The following is a 26,054-nucleotide window of genomic DNA, read 5'->3' as shown; positions in this document are numbered from 1 at the left end:
CAGGGTGGACGATGGAAGAGGCGTGCTTCCCTCCTGGCTGGCTTGACCAGAAGTGGTGCTAAGGCTCCCAGCAGCATCCTCTGGTCTCTTCCCCACTGGAGGTGTGGCTTTCCTCACCACAGGAAGAGTGTGCTGGTCCCATGGGTAGATCAAGAGGCGAGGTCCAAGTCCAGTCCAAGGTCGAAGGAGCAATATGGAGGCAGTCCGTAAAAGCTGAGGCCGGGAGCAGGGCAGGGTTCAGGCAGGAACTGGCAACCAACAATGCGGAACCAACAGGGGACTGGGGCTGGCTGGCATTTATCTGCCCTGAGGCATAGGGTGGCCCCGATCCTCAGGTGACTCACCTCCACTGGCCTGGAGGTGAGCACTCCTCCTGTGGGAACTTAGTTCCCTCCGCCTCTCTGCCCTAAGCCTCTACAACCCCAGAGAGGCTGGAGGGTTATCTGACCCAGAGGCACCTCAGCTTCCTCTGACGGGGCTGAGAGTGGAGCACCTGCAGGCAATGGGTCCTCCATCACCTCAGGAGCCAGAGCAGACTCAGCTGGTGCCTGCACCTGAGGATCCAGCACAGGTGAGGACCCTTCAGGCTCAAGCCCCAGCCCCGGCTCAGATGGCTCTGGAAGTGGGGAATCCTGTGCAGGCTGGAATTCCTCAGGTTCAGCATCCGAAACGGAATCCCAGACCATCACAAACTTGAAGTGCTTCGCAAGATTTTGGGAGGTTCCCTGTAACCCAACTGCCCCTCTCCTTCCCTTCCCTGTTCCGATGGGAGTCCCCTGACAATTACCAAACAAACCCACATGATTATTCCACTAGAACTACCGCTTCATTTATTTAAAATGAGAAATAAAGCTAGGGCTCAACAACTTTGACTGGATTTTCACTTTTGGGAATATGGCAACCCTAATAAAGCAGTGATTTTTCTCTCAAACATGCATCTGTGTAACTATCAACATATTCAAAGGGCAGGGCCTTCATCCCTCATATATATGGTGGTAGTGGTTAGAAGTTGAATCAGCAGTGTAAATAAAAGTTGGTAATAAAGTGAGGTATTTTCCCTACATAGCATAGAGCAAAACACAGATATTTACTTCTTCATTTTGTTAATGCTTATTATCTGTTCCCTATTATTCAGCTCAGGCCTCAACAAAATAATATAACATTTGGGGGAAAAGATGCAACCTAATAGACCAGCACTGGAGGCTAAGATAGAGAAGATCTCCACAGCTACTGTATATTTCCCCTTGGCACTCAGGTAGGATGGAACAAAGGACAACCAAACACTGCAAAATACCAACATGCTGAAAGTGATAAACTTTGCTTCATTGAAAATGTCTGGCAATTTCCTAGCAAGGAAAGCCACTGTGAAACTAATTATTGCTAGAAGGCCCATGTAACTAAGGACACAGTAAAACATAATCACAGTCCCCACATTACATTCTAGTATAATTTCCTCAGGCATTGAGTGCTTGTCAACATCTGGGAATGGGGGAGAGATTGCCAACCACAGTGTACAGATGCCTGCTTGAATAAGGGAGCAGGAAATGACAATGGAGCTGGCCAGCCTTCTCCCCACCCACATTCTCATCCTGGATCCTGGTTTTGTGGCCGTGAAAGCCAGAATCACAGTGACAGTTTTTGCCAGTACACAGGAAACAGCCACCGAAAAGATGATGCCAAAAGCAGCTTGTTGCAGGAGACATGTCATCCTTTTCGGTTGGCCAATGAACAGTAAAGCACAAAGAAAGCATAGCAAGAGGGTGACAAGGAGAGTATAGGTGATATTCTGGTTGTTGGCTTTGACAATGGGAGTCTTATGGTTCTTCAGAAATGTTCCCAGTACCAGAGTTGTGATGAAAGCAAAAGAAAGAGCAACTATAGCTAAACTGATGCCTAAAGGTTCTTCATACGACAAGAAGCTGATGCCTTTGGGAATGCATATATCTCGTTCCTTGCTTGCATAGTTTTCATCTGAGCATTTAGTACAGTCATTCATATCTGGGAAAAGAAAAGTATGAACCTTAGCTCATATATATACTATCAGTCCCAGAAACACCCCCTGCCTTTCCCTCACACTCAGAAAAAGAAATGGATCCATTCAAATTGGAAAATACTTTGAATTGTTGTGAGGACTTGTTTAATTGCTTTGGAGCTATGTGGTGCTATAGTATGATATTGGGCTACAATGGCAAGGATGTGGTAAGCCAGATGAGGTATGCAAAAAGTATCCCATTACTGTGACAAATAAAAATTGACCATATTTTCAGTTTTGTGAGAAAGAGGGAGCGGGAAACCTGCCCTTAGATTTCAGAATAGGGAAGCAGCAGCAGAAGATAGATGGTATTACCATGGAACTGAAGAACAAGTAGAAAAAGCTGAATAGTGTGCAAATACTTTGATTCAACGACAATGTATACATCAATGCTTTGTAACCAATCAGCATGTAACATGATATACCTTCCTGATGGCTTGATGTAAGCAACATGCATAAAAATCATTCCCGGGCACCCATGAGACATATAGGCTTTGGAATCCATTCCCCAGTACCATATGATTCTATGATTCTATGACCATTCCAACTCTATGATTCTATGATACTGCAGTCTGAATACAATATCCACCCCCCACCCATGTGTGATTATTGGCTCTGGTCAGCCCAGCATCAGACTCTTACCAATAACAGCACCTTTGAAAGTAGCTTGTTAGCCATAGCTAGATTTAGATCCCATCATGTATGAGGAAACTAAGTTCAATTGACTGTGCAATTGTCTATGTCTCTTACCTTCCTGGTTTGAAATCTTGCCCTCTGGACATAGGATGCAATCATAACAGCAAAATGGCTTCCCTTCTTTCACTTTCTTGCTAGATCCTGGTTGGCAACTTTCAGTGCAGGCCGAAAGAGGAGAGGCCTAATTCATAAATTAAAGAGCAGAATGATAAACAGAAAAGGTGTTTGGAATCCCTCAGGTGCTGGATCCAGCTTTGTGTTACTAAAGTGACACTCCAATTCAGCAGGGTATGAATTGGCTCCCTTGAGGGCACTGGACACTGTAGAAGCAATTGCCAACCCTAGTCTCAACAGCTACTATCTGAGGTAGAGGAAGTCATTTGGGGACATTTGATGAATTCAGTCTCTGAATATTCTAATACAAAACATCCTGATCTATACCATCAGAATGTGAAGTTAATTATGCAACATAATGTGCTTCTTTGATCAAAATATGTAATTAAATATGTATTCTGAGGGGAAATATGCATATTAAGTAAACATGTTCATCGAACCAGTTTTGTTTTTTAAAAGGAACTGAACTGAGCTATTCATAAAAATATGCATCAATAACAGTGGGAAGATAGTTGTACAGACGATATACAAAAGTATTATGTAAATAAATAAGGAGAATGGCAGTAAATACCAGTGTGTCTCCTCTATACTTCCTGCTGTCAACTCTCTGTTTCTCCCTCTGGCCTCATTTCATCCACTGTTGCCTTCTTGACATGATATATCAGGACACCCAAGAAGGGGAAGAGGATCCTGGCAAGGAGTGTTAGCCACAACTGGTACAAATTGATGAATGGGCAGGAGAGGTTGGGGACTTAGGAGGTACTCACAGGACAGAAGTAGGGGATGTTCAAGGGGCAGCTGAAAGTCCATGGGAGCCAGGGGAAAAGGACACATCACTAGAACCAGAGGTGCCTCCATCTCTATGGACACAGTGGGCTGTGAGCCATCAGGAACAGTGGGAAACACACTCTAGAAGACTGAGGCAGGCAAGGAAGCATGGTCCAGCTCACTAATTGACCAGGTGGACACCATGAGGCTTGTTAGTTCTGGGAGGAAGTTTGTGGGCACTCAGATGACTCTAGGCTTTTCTACCCTTGATCTCTTGCCGAGGCAGGAACCTGGCCTTACTGCTTGACTGTGGACTTTGCTTGTTGTATTGGACTGGGACCAGTATTGGACCTTTTGGACTATCTAGCATTGCTCTGGGGACTGTTTGCACCAATGTGACGTACTTCCAGTTATGTGGGTGGTTCAGGACACTCCTCTACTGTTCATCGTCAAATGAAATCAGTTTTAAAGTTCAGGATAGAACATCAGGGCTCCTTTATTATTAGACCTTTTGCTAAATGCCTGTGACTTGGATTCTACCTGGTTAAACCAGCTGTGCCAAGTTATTACTTCTTTATCAATGGTGAATGCTTGATCTGAAGGCGCTCCAGGATCCATCCTTCCGACTCTGACTCTATGAAACGATTGATTGGAGAATATAATCCAGTTAATAATATCCAAGCTAGATGCTACCTCCCCATTCTTGTTGAAGGATACCACATCTCCTGCACTGTTATTAAATGAGATACTTCTCAGAATGTGGTGGAGCTAAATTGAAAACAGAAAAGACAGGTGTTTAGAAAAGGTTGCAGTCTAATACAGGGCTGAGCAATCCTTTTTTCTTCTGTGGCCAGAACCTACAGTGAGTGGAGTCAGGGACAAACATGTAGAGAGCCAATCAATTTTCTCCCACATAAATGTTTTTCTCTCATTCTTTCTGTCAGGCCTCTCTCTCCCTGTTACATCCCTCAGGCAGAACAGTGGTGTGTGACCCCCTGCTCTGAGGAAAAATTTGCAGGCTGTCAAGGGTGTTTCACAGCCAAAGGAATGCACGTGACAGATAATTATTGTCAAGAATATCATATTTGCTTCTCCTCCTCTGGATGCCTATACAGTGGTACCTCGGGTTAAGTATTTAATTCATTCTGGAGGTCCGTTCTTAACCTGAAGCACCACTTTAGCTAATGGGGGCTCCTGCTGCTGCCGCCACTACACAGCTATTTGCAGGTTTGCTGTAACAACTGGAATAGCAAGAATGCTGCTCATCTCTGTTGACTGTTACCACTGCTTCCTGACTGTTAGTGAAATGGTGTCTCAATGGGCCACAAAACATCTCCAAGCAAATGCTTTATCATGTACAGGGGGGGTTTCTGCTCAAACATGAAGACAGCCATCATTGCTCTTTCCTCAGAGAAACAAAGACACAGCCATCATCTGTCCACAAAATTATAGATTCAGTTCCTCCTCATAATCCATATGCCTGAACCCTGAGAGAAAAGAGCAAGTTGACAGTATTTTGGAACCCCATACATTGTGAAGGAATAACAGTCCTCTTCCAAGTTGAGGAAGTTTAACCCATTACCTGCCAAAACAGTTGATTCTGATTTTGATTCTTCACTCTCCCTCCATATGCCATTCCTATGTGTCTGGGTCTGGATGTGGACATAGCATGTAACGCATGGGCAATGGCATAGACAGCACTGTGGATACTGTAACTGTGCCCTGTCATACTCATTTCAAAAAATGATCCTGGAAGGTTCTCTAGCTTCTCTTCTCCTGTGCAAATGTTCCCCTCCACCTGGTCTGCAGTGGTATCTGGGAACACACAATCAAAAGCCTGTTGCCAGAAGTCCCTGATAAAACCATCCCCATCTGTGTTGGAAGGGTTTCTGTGCTCAACATATTGATGAAATCCTGGTGAGTCACTGAAGTGAATTTCAAAGGCTATAGCACCATTGAATAGTCCCGAATCCCAGTTTCTTTGATAGACAAATGAAGTCAATTCAATCTCAGCTGTTGTTATCCAAACTTTACTTTTTACATTATTTGTCATATCGTGTTCTGATAGGTATGGAAGCCATTTAAAAAATGCCATGGAGTAAGATTCTCCATAATTCACCACTACATTAGCCTTGCTGCTCATTATTTTATCACGTATTTTTGCCCCCTGTTGCAGCATGTCGTTAATTTCAGAGATGAAACTAAAATTGGGAATTCTTTCTATGAAGGCAAAACAGATGCCATTTTGAGAAAACAATTGAAGTAGTGTATGCACAAATCTTTCCCCGTTGCCATTGTCCATTGCAGTGACCCCAATCCATGTCCACTTGAAATGCAGAAGCAAAGAGATAATTCCCTTATATTGAAGGTCTTCCTGGGCTGTCAACTGGTAGAAGGAAAGCCCTGGGGTTTTATCATTCATCACTGGAGCAGAGCCGTAAATGAGCTAAAGAGGGAATGGAGGAAGGGACGAGACAAAATATAATTTCCAGAGTTATTTCAAACTATTTATGTACATTATATGATGAATTCTGTTGGCTGCATGCTGTCTTTCATTTATACAAAATAAACTCATTAATATGAGCTGAAAACTGGGATAATTTTCCATTCCTGCTGTTAAACATTTGATCTGATGAGTGGGGGCAGGCACTGTGTCTATTATTTATTATTTATATTATTTATTATTTTGTGTGTGTCATTGCTGACTTTGGTAGGTCTTGTGGGTTGAATAAAATTGATGGGAGGGGCACATCAGGCCCCAATAAGAGGATTAGCTACCCGTGCATTAGATATTATTTAGATATGTCAGAATTGTAAGTTGGGAATTTATTTTTCTAGAGCTTTTCCTTTCTTACTCATCATGCACAGACCCCAGAACAGAGCAAAACTGAGATTTCCACCTCCTTTTTACATGATTCCTCACACTTCTTTTATGAAACCGCATTTCAATTGTGAACCAGCTGTTCACTACTATTACTCCTTTCCAGCGAAGCTTGATTGTTTCTGCTACTTAACACAACTTCACTATGTGTTTAATCTTCCCCAAACCCATTACTTTTGGGGGATGGTGTGGTGAGGAGGGAGAAGGATTTTAGTGCCAGTTACCTGTGTATTTGAATCCTGAAACCTCCCCCCCACACACACACATACACTGAATGCGCATGCCTTCTTCACTAAGTAGAAAATGCTGCATACCCAAACATAGGTGGTAAGGGAGAAGCCCATTATCCCACCAGTGGACCTTGGGATCTCAGTCTCCTGGAAAAGGGAGGGGTTGAAATTTAGAACGAATTATTCTCCCCTCCCATGCAAATTTACTGCAAAGCAATATTGTCATTAAAGTGCATAGTAGAAACGAAAGGGTGGATACTAGAAAGCTCCCTCTCCTACAAGGAATGCTTGGGATAAAAGGGTCCTTTCTGGAATGGGGGACCTACACCCTGAATTGGTGCTGGGGGCCTAGCCTCTTCTTTTCCTCTTTGCAATCTAATAGAGGTATTGCCCATAAGTGTCTTACCTGTGGAATCTTATAGATATCCAAAATGGTTGCCACATAAAAGGAGATTTCAGAGTCGAGTCCCCCAATAACCCCTGTTAGATTATTTTCAGTATCACATACATAGTTGGGGACACATTTCTCCAGTTTGGATAAAAGTATCAGTGTGGCAAGATACGTCTTCCTTGCATTAATATAGCTGTCATAGATATGGAAGCCCAAGGTGATATTGGGTAAAATGTGGGAGCATCCATTGATCTCCTTGACTGCAAATGTCAATGCCAGGATGTGCTGGTAAGCCTTCGGCACCACCCTAGAATGAGAGTTGCAGATTGCTTCAGAAGCACCTTCAACACTTGGGACATTTAAATATCTATTCAGAAGTTAATCATATTGAGTTCAGCTGGGTTTACTGCTAAGTTACTAGACTGTTACTAGACATTCCGACCAAGAACTAAACCTAAAAGAGCACAATGGAGCTTACTTTCCATTGTGGGATCAGCATATTTTCACTGTATTCAATATTTCTTAGTATATATCCCATAAATTGGAGTTTGTGTTACTCCCTTTATTCACAGTTGATTCATGTGAGTTTTCAGATCAGTATGTTATATTTAAATCAAAGATAACTGAGTTGACATTTGCAGCATCAGCCATTGTTCTGAAGCTGCTGGTCTGGGATTGATCATGAGAGGCTGAGTTCTTACACAAGTTCTTCAGGCAGGACTGGTGGAGGTTCCTCCATGAATGTTGCTGAAGTGGATAAGAAGCCACCATGGGAAACAATGCCACCGATGATGAAATCTCCTGGCTGATGATAGATGTGAAGTGGACGATGAGGACCTTGGAGCCTGCATTTTGCTATGTGAGCCTGACATACCATGAAAGGAAATAGTTCCAGCAGAAAGATTACTAAAATAACCATCCTTAATACAATACAATCTTCATTCTACACAGAGACCACTATTTTTCTGTCAATCCTATGAGCAGCATCTCCAAGATGAAAATTGTCTACTTTGAATGGTAATTTAGTTTCCTAAGAGGCTTCAATTTGGGCATCTCCAAACTCAGACTTCTGGATCCCAGACTCTATCTATTCTGATTTGATTTATAGTATCCTTTGACAGTTATCACTGAACATCCACAAGGATTTTTGAGAAGCAGCAGCTTTAATTATAGTCCTCTTAATAATCAAACAGGAAAGTAGTTATTCATTAAGTGCTAGGTATTCCCAGTGGAAATGCTGGAGAAAATATGTTTGTCACATATTCAGTACTGTCACTTTTTAATTCCCTTGGGTTAGATAATAAGGGACCAATGATGTAGTGGTGAATTTTGAAGCTAGGAGCTCATAATAACAAACCCTGTAGCCAACTGGGACTCCAAAATGTAGTGTGGTGTAGTTAGCATCTTGGAAATTGTCTGAGGAGACCTGGATCTATATCCCTGATCAGCCATGTGTCATGACTACAATCTATGCACAATACTTACTTGGGAGTAAGCTTTGTTGAATTCCACTATTCTAATATCAAACAACAGTAAAATTTGGAAGCTTAGTTACTGCTTCATCAACTTCTGAAAGCAAGGAGCATCTTGTGCCCTGAGAGATTATGACAAATCTGCTGTTGTACAGCACAGCAAGGGAGAGTAGAGTTTGGAATTACCCAAGACAAGGGAAACCAACAAACAAAGATACCACAAGAAATAGTATATGATCCCTCTCCACACAATGGTCTTCTGTCCCTCACACAGTCAACGTTCTGATAATGCTTCTTGCATTGTAATTCAGCACACAAATTAAGAAAAAGTAGAGTACAAAGCATGTTTTTGTATGGGGAAAATCCTTGTTTTGCCCTCCAGTACCTCTAGTCAAAATGAAGTCATGGAGCCTCAGTTTCAAATCCTAGCCATAGTAACTAATGCTGCGTTAGGTGGTCCACTCCATCACATACAACTCAACACACTCAGCTTCCCATTCCCTTATGTTTCTGTCTCTTAACTACTCAAGGGCTGCTCCAGTGCTTAATCAATCGTCAACCCCTGCACTGTGCTTGAGCCTATTCTAGATCACCCACCCATGCCAGAATCCAAAACAGACCCAGAGCCAAACGTGCCAGAGCCCAAAACAGAGCTTGAGGCACCCAAAACAGAGTTCGAAACAGAGCCAGAGCCAGAGCCAGCCGTGCACACACTTTTTTTTTACCCTCCCCCAACCCGGACATTTGCTTAAAATTGTAAAAAAATCACCCAGATGAGAATGTAGGTGCCCAAAAGGACATGTCTGGGATTTCCTGGACATATGGCAACTAATCCTATGACCATTGCAGAAACTAGGTCTAGGAGGGGGAATATTCTTTCCATACAACCAGATCCAAGCTACTGAAGGCCTCATATGCCCCTCTCTCCAGAGGTTCTTCACCATGAGTTTATTTGTGGCATTATTTCTATACCTTTTATTATCATATAATAAATGTTTCTCTTAAACCTCAATGCAATGAACTTTTTTCTTAAAAAAATATTTTTATTAGCTTTCCAATACACTCTCAATAATAGCCAAATTATAACAATAACAATTAATTCCCCAATTATGCACTTATCAAAGTCCCAATCAATCTCCAGTTAAAGTGGCTCCCCACATGATAGTTTGGGTGTGTTTCCGATCTTATATCACTGTGTTTCATAATCTTAATTAATGTCAGCTACATTTCAGTTACAATAATAATCCCTTAGTCAACAGCTACATAATTAATGATTTACATTTGTGATGTTACAATATTTAAAATTATAAAGCTTCAAGTGAGGAACTCAAACTATTATCTTTATTCTGCTCTGCATGTGAAAACTGTTATATCCATGGAGATGCCTTCTGTCCATATAGTATGTTGTCTCTTTCACTTCCCAGCTGTTCTTTTCTCCCATCATGGCTTGGGGCAGAACTGAATCTTGAAGTTTCTCAAAGGTCTTATCTCTCCATCCCTTGCTTCAATGTCTCAGAACAGGGAACCATCTGCTCAGGGCCGTCTTTAGCATATGCGCTGCCGGGGTGCAAAAATCTGCCCAGCAGCCCCAAATTTAGTTTAGCCACCCCCAAATTAACTTTTATTGAGCTTTTTTGGGGAGGGGGGAGCCAAAGTTGTTGACATTTTTGGGGAGAGGTGAACTCAAAGTTGGGGGGGGGAATAGCTCACCTGTAACGACGCAGCGGAAATAATTGCTTTTGTTTCCTGATTCTTTGGGAGTATTTGGTGCTATAGAGTAACAGAGCGACAAGGGGGGGGACTATCGCTCCATTGCTTTTCACTGTCACCAATTGAGAGGGACCATATACAGTAGGTAAACCCCAGAATTTGGTGCCCAGGTGCCCCACACCCCTTGCAACCCTGAGTAAAGACGGCCCTGAGTCTACTAAAACACATTCTGTCTCACTAGTAAAACATGTCACCATTTTTCCCTCAGCCTAGGAAAAGGTGAGCAATTTTTGAACAAGCTGAAGATTTAATACTCCTTTCCAACTCCCAGAATCTCTGCAGCATTCTTTTCACAGCCTCCAAATTCTTTTCCTTCCAGCAAGAGATTTATGGCCCAATTAAACTTTATCTTAGATTACATTCCATCAGTAGCACACATAAATCTCAGTCCCTTTTTCCTTGTCTGTTGCTTTTAAGCAGAGGTGAGGAGGATTACTCTGTCTTTCCAATAGTCATACTTGAGCTACCCCTCGCTTCCTTTCTTCATTTCAAATCACACACAACTTCTATTTTTGCTTGTTAATATCAACATTACTCCAATGTCCCTTCCTCGCTTGTAAATATATTTTTATCTTATATTCCAGATTGCCGAATCATGAATATATAAAAGAAACTTAGAATAAACAAACTGTGGCTTCCTTCTCCCCATTTGACTCATATGCCGAAGAAAATCTTATCTTGATTCAAACCTTTGATCCATGTAGCTGGTATATTTGACCGTATGTTTTTGCAACCCTTTTGCATCACGCGCCTGTACTTTAAAGCCAATTAAAGATCCAGTTAAATGGAGAACCTCTGCTTCTTAATGGAGTCATAGGAGGGGTTTCGCCAGGGGAAGTGCTTTTGCACTCGGTGACTCCCTGCCTCCCATATTCCAAGCAAAAGCCAGGTACCAAGATGAGCTGTGAGTGAAGCCCATTTCCCCTGTCCCTCTGGGGAGTTTTGCAAGGATGATTTAACCTCTGTCTTCCTTGTTTTTCGTTCACCGACAATCACAAGCTGTTGTGGGGGATGCCTCCATTAAGGCAGTTGGGACCATAAGCCTAATGCAATGAACTTCTGATTGCATCCTTCACTTCTTTATTTCGTAGTGTGTAGATGAATGGATTCAGCAATGGAGTAACAATTGTGTTCAAGATGTTGACAATTTTGGTCATTTCTAGGGATGTCCGTTTAGAAGGTTTGACAAAAAGAAAGATGGTGGAGCCATACCAAATGAGCACTACAGCAAGATGGGACGAGCATGTGGAGAAGGCTTTTTGTTGACCTTGCACAGAAGGGATGCGTAGGATAGTGGTGATAATGCATATGTAGGAAAGAAAGGTGATCAGACAGGAGCCCAATATGACAATGATGGATATTACAAAAGCTGCCATCTCAATATCGTAGGTATTGGTACAGGAAAGAACTATCCAGGAATCAATGTTGCAGTAGAAGTGATTGATCACACTGGGCCCACAGAAAGACAATCTTGTGATTAGAAAGGCCGGTATAAAAATAATGAGGAAACCACATAGCCAGGAGCCAGCTGCCAGCTTCCTGGAGAGCTGGTTGTCCATGATGGTGCTATAGTGCAGGGGATCACATATGGCCAAATATCGGTCATAAGCCATGACAGACAGCAGGAAGTATTCTGTGCATCCAAAGGCAAACACAAAGTACATCTGAAGGATGCAGCCAGTGAAAGAGATGCTTCTGCTCCTCCCCAGAAAGATTCCAAGAGTCTTAGGGATAGAAGCTGTAGTGTACCATATTTCTAGGAAGGAGAGATTACATAGGAAAAAATACATGGGAGTATGGAGACGACGATTTGCTATTACCAGAATGATGATGGCCACATTTCCCAGCAGTGACATTACATACATGATAAGAAAGAGCATGAAGATGGACATCTGTAAATACTGAGATCCCGGGAAGCCAAGAAGGATGAATTCCATCACTTTTGTTCCATTTTGCGATCCTTCATTTGTATTTCCCATCAATCTTCTTTTAGCTGCTCGAACAAATAGCCAAATTAACAGATTCTTTATCCACCAGGAAATGATACAATATTATATTATGTGATGGTGTGTGTGTGTGTGTGTGTGTGTATCTCCAACATGAACCTGCCCCTGCCCCTTTCCCATCAACCTGTTATCTGTCAGGACCCCCCCCCCCAAATACTGGGGCTTTTTTAAAGCTGGAAGTTGCCCAAACCGAGTTCCTCAACAAACGAAATGAAAGGGTAGTGATATAATAGCAAAATGCAAAGTCACACAGAAATATATCACCAAAGGCAACTGCTTCACAATAAGGAATATAAAGAAGCAAACAAATAAATTCCAAAAGTGGTCTTTTTCTTTACAATCACTCGTGTATTTGATAGAAGCAACATCAACTCTATTTGCAAATAGAATGCTGTAGGGCCTCTTTTTGTTCTTCCCTTGGGAGATATGTATATAAAGACAGATTTGCCCATTTCTCTAAACTAATGATTGTATACTGCATAGTCTTCATGGTACAGCTCCATGATTAAGCCCCTCTGTGGGAAGAAATGCTGATTGTACCAGACCAGAAAAGCATCTGGGAGCTAAGTTCCAGATGTATATATGAATATATTATTATTTCATGGAGTAAATCAGTTAATGTACTATATACATAATAGTATTACGATCACCATAGCCATTCTAAGAGAATGAGGGAAGCATTCATAGTGAATTCCAGCACCTCTTTTTCTAGAAAAATATCACTGACTCTCACTATCTTGTAAGGTAAAAAGATCCTTCTTCATTGTTGCTATCTGCTAACGAAATACTTTCCAAATGGAGGCTCACCCAGTACCCGCACTGATTTATTTATTACTTGCTTTTGACTTCTTTTTAGACCTCACTTTATCACCTTTTACTACTGATATCATCAAACAGACCAATAGTGTGTGTTCCCTAAGTGGGCTATGACTATAGATAACGTTTTGTTCCATGTTACTATATTGTGAGCCTAAACCATTGGTGGGACAACAAGAATAGCTTTCCCATTGGACCTTAGTCACTGGAAGGCTGATACAGGGGGAAGGTACTTTTGAGGTGTTTGGGTCTCATGTTGCTTAGGACACTAGTGGCTGCTTGCTCTACCAGTTGCATCTTCTGGACTATCTTCAAGGGCAGTCCCATATGGAGTGAGTCACAATACTCTACTTGGGAGGTTACTACGGCAGGGATTATTGATCCTAGATTATTCCAGTGTAGGAATGGTAGTAGCCAGCAAACCAGCTGCACCTGCCAATAGTCATGCAAACCACTGAAGCCACAAGCTGCATAGAGTACCTCAAGCTACATGCCTTTTCCTTCCAATTGATAGATTAAATAAAGTTAAATTAGAATTCGATTTTTTAAAAGCCTCTGTCAACAATGATTTCAACATTATGCATATGCCTCTAAAAAGGAAAGTGTCTAAAAAGGAAAGAATATCACTTTTCATTCTCTTTATGAGGTACATCATCACATATATGATGTTGTCCACAAAGTAAAACAATAAAACTTAGTATAGAACAATAAATAAAACCTATAAGCTTTAAAACACAAAGTATCATGAAAGTGAGATCACTGCCCCTCCAAACACACAAGCAAACACACTACAAAACACTACACGCAGCACAGAACCAAAATGTGTAAAATAGAACCACCAACCATGCCACAGGAACTTAAAAACAAAATCTTAAAAGGTCTTGAAAAATAAAGAAAGCATGTGAATGATATTATAGAATAAAAAAATTCCCGTTGTTTAAATTGCTATAAAGTAGTATTGGAGGGAGGGGAAAATGTGTTCCTGCCATAATATGATGAAGTTGAACACTTATACAGTATATACAAACTGACTTTCATAACGTACTCTTTACAAAATGATATGTTCAATTTCACTAATTTATTTTTAATGCAGTAGTCACGCACACACACTACTTGAGACTACAATGGAGGGGTTCATGCCATTAACATTCACATCACTTCTAGCTCACATTACTTCTAATCAAATACTTTGTCTTTCTAAATGGACAAGGAGCCCCATTTGCTGTCTCGTACAGATCCACATCCTTGTTTCCCTTTAATGGCCCATTGCCTTATCAGGAAGCTGTAACTGCTTCAGGAGAATACATAAAGTTGAATTCTCTTAAAGTTTATATTCTGAAACACACTGGAAAGTAGAGCCACTTACCAACTATTTACTGCTCTCTTTGTATCAATTTACTTATAATATATACTATTCTTCCACTGTTACTATTTTCAACTACTGAAATTATTCTGTCTTATTCTTTCTACTCACCCAGTTAAAAATTCAGGTAAGGATGTTGTCCTGCACAGCTGTTTGTAACTGAAATTAATGTAGTTGAATAAGCAATATTTATCTTATTAAAAGCCACGGTGCCTTTCAGATTTCACCGCAGCTTTGAAAATATACCCCTATCAAGTCTTAAATACCTATGGAGGAAAAAGAAATCCCTTAGATAACTTAAGCTTTGCTGTGTTCCCATAGATCCTTCAACACAGAGAGTCTAGGAATACACCAAGGGATTTGAAGGACAGACCAAGTATCTAGGAGCAATTCTGAGCAATCTGTCACTTAAGGTATATTTCAATCCCATTGAAGTGGACTTTTTAATGCATCTTGAACACCCAATTTGTTTGAATTGCATATAATTCCCTGGTGCACTATTAAAAATCCTTGCAGAGGGAAAACACAGGAGCAAGAGCAAACTTGAACAAATTGTAACCACTAGGGGAGAAGTTTTCAACCTTTTTGACTCCAAGGCCCCCTTGAGCAACTATATTCTTTGTGTGGCACCTGCCTTAAGGGGGTGACCAGGTTGAAACACAACGACTCCCCTTCCTGCCAAAAATGAATGAATAAAATAGCATATTAACTTAATTAACAGTACAGCAGACCATCTAATGCCCAAGACCCAGCTATTCAATAAGTAGTAGGTGAAAAAACCAACCCACCCAGAGATGGATCTGCCAAAGATTCCTACATGGCGATTAAATCTTTCAACTAATCCATTAGTTTCAGGGTGTTAAGGTTTGATGTTAACTGCTTAATACCACACACTTCCCATAGTCTATTCATTAGTCTTGATGTGAAAGAAGAACCCATGTCAGTGACTATTTCACTGGCAAAGCCCAACCTACTCATATAGTTAATTAAAGAGGTTGTCACCATTTCCATTTCAATATTTTGCAACAGAATGGCTTCTGGATATTTGGTTGCGTAATCCATTATGGTGAGGATGTATCTGTTTCCCCGCCTGCTGGCTCTAAGCAATGGCCCTATCAGGTCCACCCCTAACCATTGAAAAGGGGTTGATATGATAGGCAAGGGGCACAATTTGGCTTTTGTTTTGTCTTGACCGGTGCCTCTTCTCTGACATATGTCACAGGCATGACAATATTGTTTTATTTGTTTCCCCATGCCTGGCCAATAAAATTTTTGAGCCACTCTCCGTTTTGTACGTGTAATACCCATATGCGCTCCAAATACACTATTGTGAGCATGCTGCAGGATTTTGCCCAGGTATTCATGTGGGATTACTAACTGTCTTCTCCCTTCTTAACTCCACCTGGATGGTGGGGCAAGGACTTCTTGATATAAAAGGTCCTTGCTCAAACAAAAACATTCTGGGCACTCAGGAGTTAACAGCCCCTCCTACTCGGCTGCCTCAAAGTACATTTGTAACTCAGTATCTTCTTTTTGCTTTTTGGCAAAACCTGGGGTTTGACTTTTAGTCAAAGGAAACAAAAAGGTGTCTTTTCTTTCCTCACACCGATGATCCCCTTGCTGTCGTCCAGTATTGTCTGCCTCTGCTACTATATCCACCCCCTCAGGATTAGGTGACTGTAGGCTCCCCTTTTCTCTGGTAACTATGAAAGTACTCTGCACATGTTCTAAAATGTCCCAGCCAATGAGCACAGGTGTGGGAATTTATTCCAAAAGGGCTACCTGCCACTTCCCTGCCCAGTTTTTGAACCTGACATCTATTTATGCCACCTTTAGGATCTCTGCTTGTTTCGAAATGCCTTTTTTTAAAAAAAAATTCCTGGAATTATGGCATCAGCCCTGATTATCTCTGGGTGGACTATAGTGACTTGTGATCCCGTGTCCTTTAACCCAAGATATCTTTTTCCATATACCCAGATATACTCTCTAGCATTCTTTAACAAGAGATTATCTTGTTGAATCGCATAACAGTGCAGGATTTTGGTATTTACTACCTTAGCAGGCTCAGGCCTAGCTGGCATGTCGGTTTGTGGGAGCCAGGAAGTCATGGCAAAGGTTTGTAGTGCCACCTGGTGTCTTGCTGACCCAGTGACCAGCATGTCTGTGCCTTACAATGTATTGGGATTGTATTGACCTTAAATGGAGTTGTGTTTCCTCTGGGCAGTGATGACCCTATATGGTGTGGGTGGGTTTAAGCCTTGGCCGGATGAGGTAACATGAGACACTGGGATGCAGCCATGCGGCTGGAGAGAACAAAGGGTAATAAAAGTGACCGGAGGAGAGGAGAAGATGTCTGAAAGAGCTGCTCCTCAGTACATGAAAAAATACTAGCTCTCTGCGTCTTTATTTTATGCTGAAAATTACGCCATTTGGAACAGCTGGACTGCTACAAGTGGTGCCCCGTGTGAGGCTGAATAAAAGATACGACTGAGGTTTTTAAAAGAGAGCTAAGAAGCAAGATTAAAGCAAACAGTCTGAGGCCAGACTGAGAGAGATTTTTGATCCAAGCAGTGGATATCATCGACTTACCTCGCCCGGCCAGGGCTGCAAGCGCTATTCATCTATGGATCCAAGGTGAGTCGATTCTTTAAATATTGATTTTAGAAAAATGGGCAGCTCTTTGACTACTCCCCAACATAAATTTTTAAAAGACTTAAAATTTCTCCTCTCCTGCAACAAATTGGAAGTTCCTGAGGGAGATTTGATACAGCTCATTCTGGCAATTGATGAACATTGCCCCTGGTTTCCTGCAGATGGGACTTGGGAATTAAAACAATGGGATAATATTGGAACACATTTTCATGGGCATCCCAGCATTGGTGTTCGGAATTTAAATGCATGGTGCAAGGTTCGATATGCTATGGGTTCTTTATCACCAAAAAATATCTCCATGGCTGCATTGCCAACACAAGCTCCAGCTTCCTTAATTCAGCCTGCTGTCCTGCCATGTGTTCCAGCCCTTGCTTTGCCTGCAGCCCCAGATCCCAAACCTCCAGACTGCAGTTCCTCACCAGAAGACCCAATCCTGCAAAAATACCGTGGTCTGGCTGGAAATGATCCTGCTCTTCCAGCAGCGAAAGCAGCTACCCCTTTGCAACGTGCAGTACTTGCCTGTAACTTAACTCAGGATACTATGGCATTCCCTGTTATTGTGCCACCTGCTGGTGCTCCAGCAGGAACTCAAGCCCAGCTTTTGATGCCAGATGACTTCAAGCTTTTGGCACGTACAGTTTTACCCCCATCAGCTGGTGTATTGTTTGCTCACGAATGGGAAATTGCCTGTGGTGCTTATGCTCCTGCTTTACTGCAACAAGCAATGAGAAAAATCAGGCTGATTACAGCAGTGAGTAGCCAAATTGAAAATCCTGAAGCCAAACAAATAATTATCAAACAATTGGCCTTTGAAAATGCCAATGAGGATTGTAAGGTTGCGTCACAACTGATAATACACAATCCTGCCACTGACGCAGCTACGATGCTACGCATTTGCCAGTCTGTTGGTACAGCCACCCACAAGGCTCATTTGCTGGCAGCAGCGCAAGATAAAAACCAACCTGTAGCCATCAATACAATGTTTCCAGCGTGGCAAACCAAGATCACTGATACCTCAGTGTGGGTAGAACAGTGGCCTCCACCAAAAGAAAAAACCGCAGCAATGGCACCATCTCGTTTCTGAACAGCTTATTTCTGAACAATTAACTTTTGGCCATATTGAATCATTTTCATCCCACTGGATCCAGCAGACAGGAACAGTTTGCTTTTACATTGCCAGTATATAACAAATTGCAATCCACCCAGCGATATCAGTGGATTGTTCTGCCACAAAAGCATGCGGAACTCCCCTACACTTTGCCAAAATTTTGTGAATGAAGCATCGAAACCTTTCCGCATGCGCCACCTAGAGGTGCTGAACACAAGCTGCATCTGGCAGTATTTGCTACACCATTGTTGCCAACAGAAAATTTATATGCTCAGATGGACAAGAAGAAGACTATCTGCATTACAGAATGGTTACATTTACCTCATACCCCTTCGAAGAACATTATTCCGCAAATGAATCCACATCAGACATTGTTATCAAAGGACGTTCACGTGCTATAACTTTGAGCAGTTTTGATGTTGCATCAATTTATATGCCTTTTTCACAGACTGAACAGCAGCATTTATTGATCACAAATGCTGCCATGCAAATTGTTTTGGCTGATTTTATAGGTCATCATTTTTAATCCTCCTAAGGATGATCGTTTGACAATTCCTGACACAGGTCACTTATGTTTTGACTAACCCCTTGTCTCTCACACCTCTCCCCTCTGCACTAACCCTTTTCACGGATGGAACGAAAAATAGGGGGGTGGTGACATGGGAAGAGGGAGGAAAATGGAAAAGGTTATTTACCCCTCCACAGTCTTCTGCCCAGTGAGCAGAGCTAGCGGCTATGATTCTTGCCTTTCAATCCTTTCCTACTCAATCTTTGAATCTTATTGTGGATACTCAGTATGTGTATCGCTTTTTGCTATTTTACCAATATCTTATATAACTCCTTCCTTGGATTCTGACTTGTTTTCCTTGTTTCTTGTCCTGCAAGCCTTACTTCAGCACAGAGAGTCCCTTATTATGTTGCACATCTTCGCTCCCACACATCACACCCAGGGTATTTAGCAGAGGGAAAATTCAAGAGCAGATTCAGCTCTGAAGAACATTTCTGCCTTTTCTCTCTTTTCTGATCCTATACTAGGTTATAACACCTTTCATCTCCCTGCGAAAGCATTGGCTAAGCAGTTTTCTATTCCTTTGGCCCAAGCTAGGAATAATAATTTTGTACAAGTTATGATTAAGTTTACTAGTCTATTGCATGCTTCTAAATGTTGGGTATGTATGCCTGCCCCCATTTGTTTTCAAATTAAAGAGGGGAAAGAATCATGGGGCATATATCCAAACTGTCAATATACATTGAAATTCATGTTTAATAGCTCTTGTTCTCTTACAGGAACATACAGTGACCAATCTCAGTGCTATAGAAACGATACCAGTGCATGGCTATAAACTAGAAAGGAAGCCTACCATGCAGCATGGAATCAGAATTCTTATATTCTTAGCTTCCGGATGGAAGTTGGCTTCGACATTTATTGATTATAGTGATTATTATAGTAGTTATTTGCATTATTTTGTGTTGCTATATACAATGTATTCCTTCTTTAATTTCTGTATGTACTGCATGGTTCTCCAGTCCACGGCCCGCTTCCGGTGTCAAAAGAGTCGCTTATCTCGCTCGACATAACCGTATTGGTACTGATATATATGATTGTGATTAAAATATAAAGAAAGAGGGCATGTGGGAGCCAGGAAGTCATGGCAAAGGTTTGTAGTGCCACCTGGTGTCTTGCTGACCCAGTGACCAGCATGTCTGTGCCTTACAATGTATTGGGATTGTATTGACCTTAAATGGAATTGTGTTTCCTCTGGGCAGTGATGACCCTATATGGTGTGGGTGGGTTTAAGCCTTGGCCGGATGAGGTAACATGAGACACTGGGATGCAGCCATGCGGCTGGAGAGAACAAAGGGTAATAAAAGTGACCGGAGGAGAGGAGAAGATGTCTGAAAGAGCTGCTCCTCAGTACATGAAAAAATACTAGCTCTCTGCGTCTTTATTTTATGCTGAAAATTACGCCATTTGGAACAGCTGGACTGCTACATCGGTTCCCTTGACAACCTGACTAGTCTGGCCCTGCTCCACAGGCTGGATACAATACATCTGTTTTTGTATGGTGCTACAACTAGACATTTCTGTTATGTATTGAAGTTCTCACCCTGGGCCAGCAGGGGGATACTGTAGATAGTTTTCACTCAGGTCCACGTCAGTTATTTTAGGCGGGAAACCATGGGTTGTTGTTGCTACAATGTTGACAGCCGGCTGCCTATAAAAGCAGGCCGGCTAAGCTGTGTGCTGTTCAGTTCTGTCCAGCTTACAAATAAAGAGCTGCTCTGGAGAAATCGCTGTGTCATGTGCTATGTTCGCCCACAACTTAACAATTTCTTTTCCTGTTTTACAATCAAAACTTTTATGAACTAATTTTCCACATCTCCAGCATGAAATGTCTTTGGGTCCTGCATAACTTGTTTTATTGACTTTCCTTCAGTAAACTCCGTATGGGTGTATGCCTTCTCATGTTGGCTTTTTGATGAGGGGCTACTTCTCTTATCGGTTTCTGAGGTAATCTTTCCTTTGGTTTGCTGAAATTTATTCTTGTTTGTTTCCCAATATCGCCCACCAAATTTTGGCCCATCAAATCCGTGGTCCCTGATTTCATTTATTTTATCAGCTAAACCAGCTGTTTCCTCTATTGTCTTGGGGTTCCTTTCTTTTATCAGGTACTTCAATTGGCCATTTATTGTATCGTAAAATTGCTCCAACGCTATCACTTCCCTAATCTTAGGTACCGTGTCTGCATTCTCTTGCTCTAACCAGGTAAGTTTTTATCTTTGCACCAAGCTGTGCATAGGTTTCCTCCCTCACCTTTGTCACACTTCTAAATTTTTTCCTCAACTGCTCTGAGGTAATCCCAAAGTGGGTGTATATTAACTGCTTGTACACCTCAAAATTTCGGGATTGTTCCTCAGTCATTTGTGCATATATTTCGGCTAGAGGACCACTTATTCTAGCTCTCAAGATCATCATTTTATCTTCCTCTCTCACTTGAAAATCATGACAGGCCCTCTCGAAGGATACTAAAAATGCTTCTGGGGTATCCTTATCTCTAAACTCAGGAAAGCATTTTAAATCTATCTTCATTTGATTCTGCCCATCGGTGTTATTACTATTATTTCAATTTTCCAAAACCGTTAATTCCAACCGTCTCATCTCTAACTGAAACTGCTGCTGTTCCCTTTCCTGCTCAGCCCTCAATTTTTCTTTTTCCAATTCTTGCTCAAGCCTCAATTTTTCTTTTTCTAATTGTTATACAGCTCTAAATTTTTCTTTTTCCAATTCTTGTTCAGTTCTATTTTTCTCAAGCTCTAATTTCAAGTTATATTCTTGTACTAATTTCCACTTTTCAAAATCCTCTGAGAATTGTGGAACTTCTCCTTCAGGTGGGGTTTTAATCATCTCTTCCATTCTCGTTTCCTCCCCCTGGGGATTCCCATTCTCTTCTCCAGAGCTTTCGTATGGGTTTTCTCTCATGAGGTGCTTGGTCTTCTTGGGGGGCATTATGTGTGAGTCAGTATTTTCACTAATTAATTAAATAAGAGAATTTTACTCTCAATACTGTTCCTCCCGGCTTGGCTTTTCAAGACCCTGGTCCCAAAGTATAGCTTTAGGTTTTTGCCTCTAACCTTTCAAGCTTACTTCCACTGACCCTGAGCCTAAGCCTCTGCCAGAACAGTCTTTTGAGATCTCTTGCTCTTTATTGTGCTCTCAGCCTCGCGGCAATCTGGGCTTTACCTCAATCACACCCTCGGGCCAGGTAATCACTTCACATTTTTCCTTTCCCCTCTCCAGGTGTATTGCTTCCCCTCACAGGCTCTTAGACTTATCAAATCCCGCAGCTGCCACCACTTTTCTTTGGTGATCACACAGGGTCGCCGGACATTTAACCGTCTATTGACCCCTGTGCCACCACTTTATTTCTTGCTGTCACCACCCAGGCCCTACCTGGTACAATACTGAGTCCAGTCAGGGTTAAATTGGAACATAAACTTCTGTTTATTTATTGCAGTTTAACAAGCATGTGGTTTCATAAATGGTATCGGTCAATCACACTCATGGGGTGCCTATCCAGACCTATAACTTCCGCTACCTGCTCTCACTCACTAAACCACCTCTCAGATTTTTACTTGACTTCCTAGCCCCTAACTCTTCCTGACTCAGCTTATTTCGCTACACTAACTCAACCAACCCAAAGACTCTATCCCAATTCACTCCCACTCCAACCAACCACCCAACTCCCAACGAACTCCTTCCTTTGTCCCTCCCAGAGCTGGTTTTATAGTCCCTCTGACTCCACCCCCTGGGTTCTGATTGGGTAACTTGTTTAACTATTTCACCTCCATGTTAACGTCACAATCATGCACACCCACAAAAAAGATTTTTGATTGAAAGAAGATTACTATTTATGAATTCTATCCAGGTTGATGTGCAATAAAGGGGTGAAGAATAAAAAGACCAGTAGAAGAGGAGAAAGAAAAAGAAGAGATAAAGGGGCTTGAGCAGGAGATATGGAATGTATCATTCTTACAAGATTTGTTGGCAAGGAAAGGTGACACAGCATACCTGGCCTCCCAACAGCAATGCAACTTCATTACTGGGTGGCATAGGAGAACGGGTAATACAGCAGAAAGGTCAATGCACTGTAAGTGCACTGGCAATATGTATTGGTTGGGGCAACTTTTCCACCATATCCCACTCTCCCTTCCAATAAGCAACAGTGAAAGCATTGCCAGAATGACTGATATTTGACAGCCCTCCCCATCAGCCACTCTTTCTGGTTTTAATTGTATTGTTTTTTTTATTTTTCAGTTATTAACTACATTTGTATACTACCCATGGAACTAATTTATCTTGCCAGTTTTAGTCACATATGCATATTTTAAGCCATAGGTCCATTTCCTCATAAATCTGATTTCTTAAAATAAAAAAACATTTTAATATGAATTAAGATAAATATTCAGAATGCATATTTAAATCCCTGTTTTAATCTATTTTAACTGTGTTGCAATGTTTGAGGAAGCTCAAAACATATGCATTGGTCCACTAGATGCTGATCAAACATATTGTACTGGGATTCACAAAGACTGAATTTATCAAACATTCCTAAACGTGATCATCCTCCTATGGTAGTGGCTGCTGGAACTGGGAATGGGTGTAGCCCTAAAACTGCTTTATCTACATATAGTATATCATACTAGGTATTTTCTATCTCCCCCCAAGCAAGTGGACCCAGAACCTGAAGGATTCACCAGTCACTGTTGTCTTCAATATCATTCTGCTCTTTCATTTATGGATTAGGCTCAGCCTCTTTCTGTATGTACTGAGAGTTGCAAACCTGGATCTTCCAAGAAAGTCAAGGAAGGATAGCCATTTTGCTGCTATGATTGCATCCCGTGTCCAGAGGAGAAGATGACAAACAAGGAGGGTAAGAGATAAACATAGAACGCTGGATTCACTCAGCTATTTGCACTTAGTTTCCATTGAAATACAGTAAATGTAAGAAATTTTAGCATAAATGCCAGTCCTACTTAACACCCACAAGCGTTCCCTGGAAATCATACATTGGGTAAGCATTTGACCAATGAGTCCATGATTTTCATTGATACTTACGGGAATCGGTGATCTCTTTCCTCCTCCAGAATATGGTTTGTTGTTATGATGGCTGAAGCCAACCAGTGAAAGAGAGACAAAGGAAAAACTGATTTTGTCTCATCTCTCCTGCTCTCTGATTTGTTCAATCTAGCTCCCCTTTCCTCTCTGCATGGTTCATGCCCCAAAATGGTGGCCACTGACTAGCAAAGCACAATAAGGAAGAAGGGGGAAAGCTTTGGAATTACTCTTTATATTTGCATAAGTGACTCGGAAGGTAACAAGCAGGTTGATATTATGGCCTGTGTATATTTAAGTCAGTCTGCATCAGACGTAAATGCTACTGAGTTATGACATCACTCCCAGATTTAGCACACATGATGCCAAAAAGTTTACCATATCATTTTTTATCCCTGCATCGTCCCACACTATGATGCTTCTTTAGATCCATGTAGACCTTAAACAGTGATACTCACCCTGCACACTTTTTATCATATCAACGCTTCCTCTATCATCTTATTTGAACAGCTCTGTCTAAGGGTAGCAGTTACATTGTGATGTTGCTATAGATGGCAACTATGTGAACTCAAAATACATCTTTCTTTTTCCAGATATGAGTGATTGTAATAAATGCTTCTTAATGGCAGCATAGGAGGGTTTTCGCCAGGTGAAGTGCTTTTGCACTCAGCACCTCCCTGCCTCCCATATTCCAAGCAAAACCCAGGTACCAAGATGAACTGTGAGTGAAGCCCATTTCACCTGTCCCTGGGGGAGTTTGCAAGGATGATTTACCCTCTGTCATCCTTGTTTTTCATTCACCGACGATTACCAGCTGTTGTGGGGGATGCCTCCATTAAGGCAGTTGGGACTGTAAGCCTAATGCAATAAACTTCTGATTGCATCCTTCACTTCTTTATTTCGTAGTGTGTAGATGAATGGATTCAGCAATGGAGTAACAATTGTGTTCAAGATATTGACAATTTTGGTCATTTCTAGGGATGTCCGTTTAGATGGTTTGACATAGAGAAAGATGGTGGAGCCATACCAAATGAGCACTACAGCAAGATGGGACGAGCATGTAGAGAAGGCTTTTTGTTGACCTTGCACAGAAGGGATGCGTAAGATAGCGGTGATAATGCATATGTAGGAAAGAAAGGTGATCAGACAGGAGCCCAATATGACAATGATGGATATTACAAAAACTGCCATCTCAATGTCATAGGTATTGGTACAGGAAAGAACTATCCAGGAATCAATGTTGCAGTAGAAGTGATTGATCACACTGGGCCCACAGAAAGACAATCTTGTGATTAGAAAGGCCAGTATAAAAATAATGAGGAAACCACATAGCCAGGAGCCAGCTGCCAGCTTCCTGGAGAGCTGGTTGTCCATGATGGTGCTATAGTGCAGGGGATCACATATGGCCAAATATCGGTCATAAGCCATGACAGACAGCAGGAAGTATTCTGTGCATCCAAAGGCAAACACAAAGTACATCTGAAGGATGCAGCCAGTGAAAGAGATGCTTCTACTCCTCCCCAGAAAGATGGCAAGAGTCTTAGGGATAAAAGCTGTAGTGTACCATATTTCTAGGAAGGAGAGATTACATAGGAAGAAATACATGGGAGTATGGAGATGACGATTTGCTATTACCAGAATGATGATGGCCACATTTCCCAGCAGTGACATCACATACATGATAAGAAAGAGCATGAAGATGGACACCTGCAGATACTGAGATCCTGGGAAGCCAAGAAGGATGAATTCCATCACTTTTGTTCCATTTTGCGATCCTTCATTTTTCTTTCCCATCAATCTTCTTTTAACTGCTCAAACAAATAGCCGAAATAACAGATTCATTATCCACCAGGAAATGATACAATATTATATTATTTTCCCCCATATACTCTGAATGGGGCTTTTTTAAAGCTGGATCTTGCCTGAACTGAGTTCCCCAACAGACAAAACGAAAGGGTAGTGATATAATAGCAAAATGCAAAGTCACACAGAAATATATCACCAAAGGCAACTGCTTCACAATAAGGAATATAAAGAAGCAAACAAATAAATTCCAAAAGTAGTCTTTTTCTTTACAATCGCTCGTGTATTTGATAGAAGCAACATCAACTCTATTTGCAAATAGAATGCTGTAGGCCTCT

At 41.6% G+C, this 26,054-nt stretch overlaps 3 protein-coding genes across 3 annotated transcripts; all 3 read right to left on the bottom strand.

Moving 5' to 3' along the window:
* Positions 1-1,370: 1,370 nt before the first annotated feature.
* Positions 1,371-8,031, bottom strand: LOC128398644 (vomeronasal type-2 receptor 26-like). The gene is made up of 7 exons (XM_053359893.1): positions 7,814-8,031; positions 7,128-7,419; positions 5,193-6,056; positions 4,151-4,378; positions 2,783-2,909; positions 1,844-1,998; positions 1,371-1,397 (listed from the first exon to the last, which is right to left on the bottom strand). The coding sequence occupies exons 1-7, from the start codon at positions 8,029-8,031 to the stop codon at positions 1,371-1,373; spliced, it is 1,911 nt and encodes a 636-aa protein (XP_053215868.1).
* Positions 8,032-11,397: 3,366 nt separating this feature from the next.
* Positions 11,398-12,333, bottom strand: LOC128400117 (olfactory receptor 6F1-like). Its single transcript, XM_053362136.1, has one exon. The coding sequence runs from the start codon at positions 12,331-12,333 to the stop codon at positions 11,398-11,400; it is 936 nt and encodes a 311-aa protein (XP_053218111.1).
* A 12,438-nt stretch (positions 12,334-24,771) lies between these two features.
* On the bottom strand, positions 24,772-25,707 carry LOC128400116 (olfactory receptor 6F1-like). Its single transcript, XM_053362134.1, has one exon. It carries the CDS (start codon positions 25,705-25,707, stop codon positions 24,772-24,774), a length of 936 nt encoding a protein of 311 aa, XP_053218109.1.
* Between the last annotated feature and the right edge of the window lie 347 nt (positions 25,708-26,054).

This window comes from Podarcis raffonei, chromosome 13, assembly GCF_027172205.1.
Source record: "Podarcis raffonei isolate rPodRaf1 chromosome 13, rPodRaf1.pri, whole genome shotgun sequence".
Lineage (NCBI taxonomy): Eukaryota > Metazoa > Chordata > Lepidosauria > Squamata > Lacertidae > Podarcis > Podarcis raffonei.
The sequence above is the reverse complement of the archived record's forward strand: the minus strand, read 5'-3'. Positions and strand labels throughout refer to the sequence as shown.